Source organism: Lepisma saccharinum, chromosome 15 (assembly GCF_977018435.1).
Source record: "Lepisma saccharinum chromosome 15, izLepSacc3.1, whole genome shotgun sequence".
Lineage (NCBI taxonomy): Eukaryota > Metazoa > Arthropoda > Insecta > Zygentoma > Lepismatidae > Lepisma > Lepisma saccharinum.
In genome coordinates this window covers 11,328,655-11,331,867 of record NC_139243.1, presented here as the reverse complement: position 1 = coordinate 11,331,867, position 3,213 = coordinate 11,328,655, and the positions used below count along the sequence as shown (strand labels likewise).

The 3,213-nt window shown below is 43.4% G+C and overlaps 1 protein-coding gene across 1 annotated transcript; it reads left to right on the top strand.

Annotated features, from left to right (window-relative positions):
* Positions 1–835: 835 nt before the first annotated feature.
* On the top strand, positions 836–2,743 carry LOC145999771 (uncharacterized). Its single transcript, XM_083137067.1, has one exon. It carries the CDS (start codon positions 836–838, stop codon positions 2,741–2,743), a length of 1,908 nt encoding a protein of 635 aa, XP_082993193.1.
* The last annotated feature ends 470 nt before the right edge of the window (positions 2,744–3,213 follow it).

Here is a 3,213-nt window from a genome sequence, read left to right as displayed (position 1 = left end):
GCGTTCTCTTGTTCTATGAATCGGGTAGAGGAGAGAGAAAGGGAGTCAAAGCAACATACCGGGTGAGTCTTTTTAGCTTGACACAACGAAATATCTCGAAAAGTACGCATCTGATCAAACAAAAGTTCTGAATGAAATTTGTTCGACTCGAAGGGGCTCATCCAATGATGCCAAACTCCACCCCCACCCCACCTCCTGGCAACTGTAAAATCTCAAATGGGAACCCCCATTTTTTATTGCAGATTCGGATTCTCCAGTCAAAAATACGTAGGTTTTGTCTGAAACTGTTTTTTTGGATTTGTGATAGCTTTCGCTGTAATCGCAAAAACTAAGATTTGGCGCAATTCTCGAGAATTACGCTGTCCTCTTCGTCAGGCTTCGTGGCAGATTACCCCATGTCTGTTTGACCAGGAAACAAGGTGTAATGGTTTGTAAGATAAAACATGCGGTGCTGAAACAAGCTCGGCAATCTGTTAAAAACGAGGTTAACCAATTATAAAACTGTAAAACGTTGAAGAAAGTGTTCGCGGCCTTCGCGAACAACAGTTCCCGGTGTTCCAGTCCCAGTGACGGGAGATGTGCGTCCTTTAGGCACATACTCTGTGTTATATTGCTATCAGGTGATGTGTCGCTTAACCCAGGTCCTCCAGGATCGGTAGTGAATGACAGTGCAGTGTTTAACATATATTACCATAACGCCAGAAGTATAAATAACAAATTCCTACAAGACTTTAACCTGGCTTTTGCTGGTGATTTTGGCTACGACGCAATTTGCATAACCGAATCGTGGCTTGATAGTTCTGTGCGCGACAGCGAGTTGCTTAGTGACCGTTACATGGTATTTAGGAGAGATAGGCAAGATGTGTACCCGGAATGTGCGGATCATTGTGGTGGCGTCCTGACTGCTGTTACGTCGGACATAGGAGCGAGAAGACTGACCTCTGCCGAGACCGACATGGAAATAGTTTGGGTGGAAATCCCCTTGAACGTAAGTAGGAAACTTTATCTAGGAAATGTGTACATTCCCCCTCCCTCCTCTCCCAACGATCTGGATAAGCTTCAACATTCTCTTCTCCTCGTACAATCGCAGATGAGTGAAAATGACATATTAGTGCTGGTCGGTGATTTCAACTTCACAACAATAATGTGGCAAAGAAGTAATGAAAACAAGTTACATCCAGAGTGTATTAAAGACTCAGGAATAAATCGGGACTTTCTAAATTTAGTATCCGAAGCAGGCCTATCTCAAGTCAACCCCTTCCCCACCCGCAACGACCGGTTTCTAGACCTTATCTTTGTGAATTCAATGGAAACCCACCCGAACGTATCGCTGGAGGAATCCGCAGTTCCCTCAGACCACGTAGCGGTACAATGCAGTGTTGCCATATCTCGTGTCACCAAGGCGGCTAACATTAAAAGTGGTCACTCGTATGCTTGGCATAAAGCGAGTATTTCTGAGATCAAGAGCCTACTTGAACGTGTGCCGTGGGACATTATGCAGCTGACAGACGACGTTGACGAAATGTGCAAAACCTTCTATGAACTGTTATTGTCATCATTTGATGACACTGTCCCATTAGCTCGTAATAAGCGAAGGAAATATCCGGCCTGGTTTGATGGGCAATTAATATGTCTCTTAAAAGCAAAAGAACGTGCGCATAGAAGATGGAAGCAATCACGACTACAGAGTGACTATGTTGAATTTTCCGCACACAGATCAAACTTTAAAAAGATGCAAAAATCAAAATATACGGAATATTTAACCAGCATGGATGAACAAATTGACAGTAACCCGAAAATGATGTGGAACTTCCTTAAAAGCAAATCCCGCACGAGTAGAATACCATCCCATCTTTACTACGAGGAAAAATCATCAACACATCCAGAATCCTCATGTGAACTCTTCTCTGAATATTTTTCTAGCTTCTATTCTGCCGAGCAACGCCAGCTGCTAGATAACTCACTGGAAACTAACAACCTGCTCGCGATACCGCAACTCACACTGACAAGTGGGGAAATTACATCAAAGCTTAAGGGCGTACAAAAAGACAAATCCACAGGTTCAGATCTTCTTCCCTCACACTTCATCTCTGCTTGTGCAAATGAACTCACTCCTCCGTTAGTAATCCTCTACAATAAAATCCTGGAAACAGGTTTCTTCCCCCGCCGATGGAAAAAAGCTCTCGTGACCCCAGTTTTTAAATCAGGAGACAAACACAATATTAGCAATTACCGTCCAATCTCCCTTCTGCCAATATTCTCCAAAGTATTCGAATCACTCATTTTCGATCACCTCAGATGGAATCTAAGAACCGTCATAGCCCCTCAGCAGCATAGTTTCGTGCAGGGCAGATCCACAACCACGAACTTAGCAGTGATAACACAAAGCATAGCGGACTGTATAAACAACAAAGGACAGTTGGATGTAATCTACACAGACCTCAGCAAAGCATTCGACAGAATGAACCATTCCATCCTTCTCCGGAAACTACTTAGTGTTGGAATCTCTGGTAACTTGCACAAATTACTAGCAAGCTATCTTTGTGATCGCACACAAGCAGTTGTACTAAACGGGTTCGCCTCGGCTGAGAGAAGAGTTTCGTCGGGAGTCCCCCAGGGATCCAATTTAGGTCCGTACCTTTTCCTTCTGTTCGTCAACGATATTTTGAGCCACCTGCAAAAAGTCAATATTCTAATACGCAGACGATATGAAATTGTACTATCCAATCAGCTCATTGAATGACTGTCATACGCTGCAGGAAGGCCTAAACTCCTTCGCAAACTGGTGTAAGCAGACGGGAATGATCATAAATGTGAATAAGTGCAACGTAATGTCATTCACCAACAAGAAAACAACCATTACACACGAGTATAAAATTGGCAGCTCGACGGTGAGGCGTACGACAGTTGTCGTTGACCTCGGTGTCCACTTCACATCTGACCTGTCGTTCAACACCCATTATCAAGCCTTAGTGAAAAGGTGTATAAAGCTAGTTGGTTTCATTAGAAGAAATTTTCTGTTTAATTTCTCTGTGCCTACGGTTGTAAAAATATACGTCGCACTCGTTCGTCCAGTACTGGAATACTGCAGTCCCATATGGAATCCACAGTACAAAACATGGCAAGAGGAAGTGGAGAGCGTCCAAAGGCAGTTTGTGAAATGGCTGTGCTTCAAGGTGAACATTGAATATCACAAAAAGAACTATACATCTC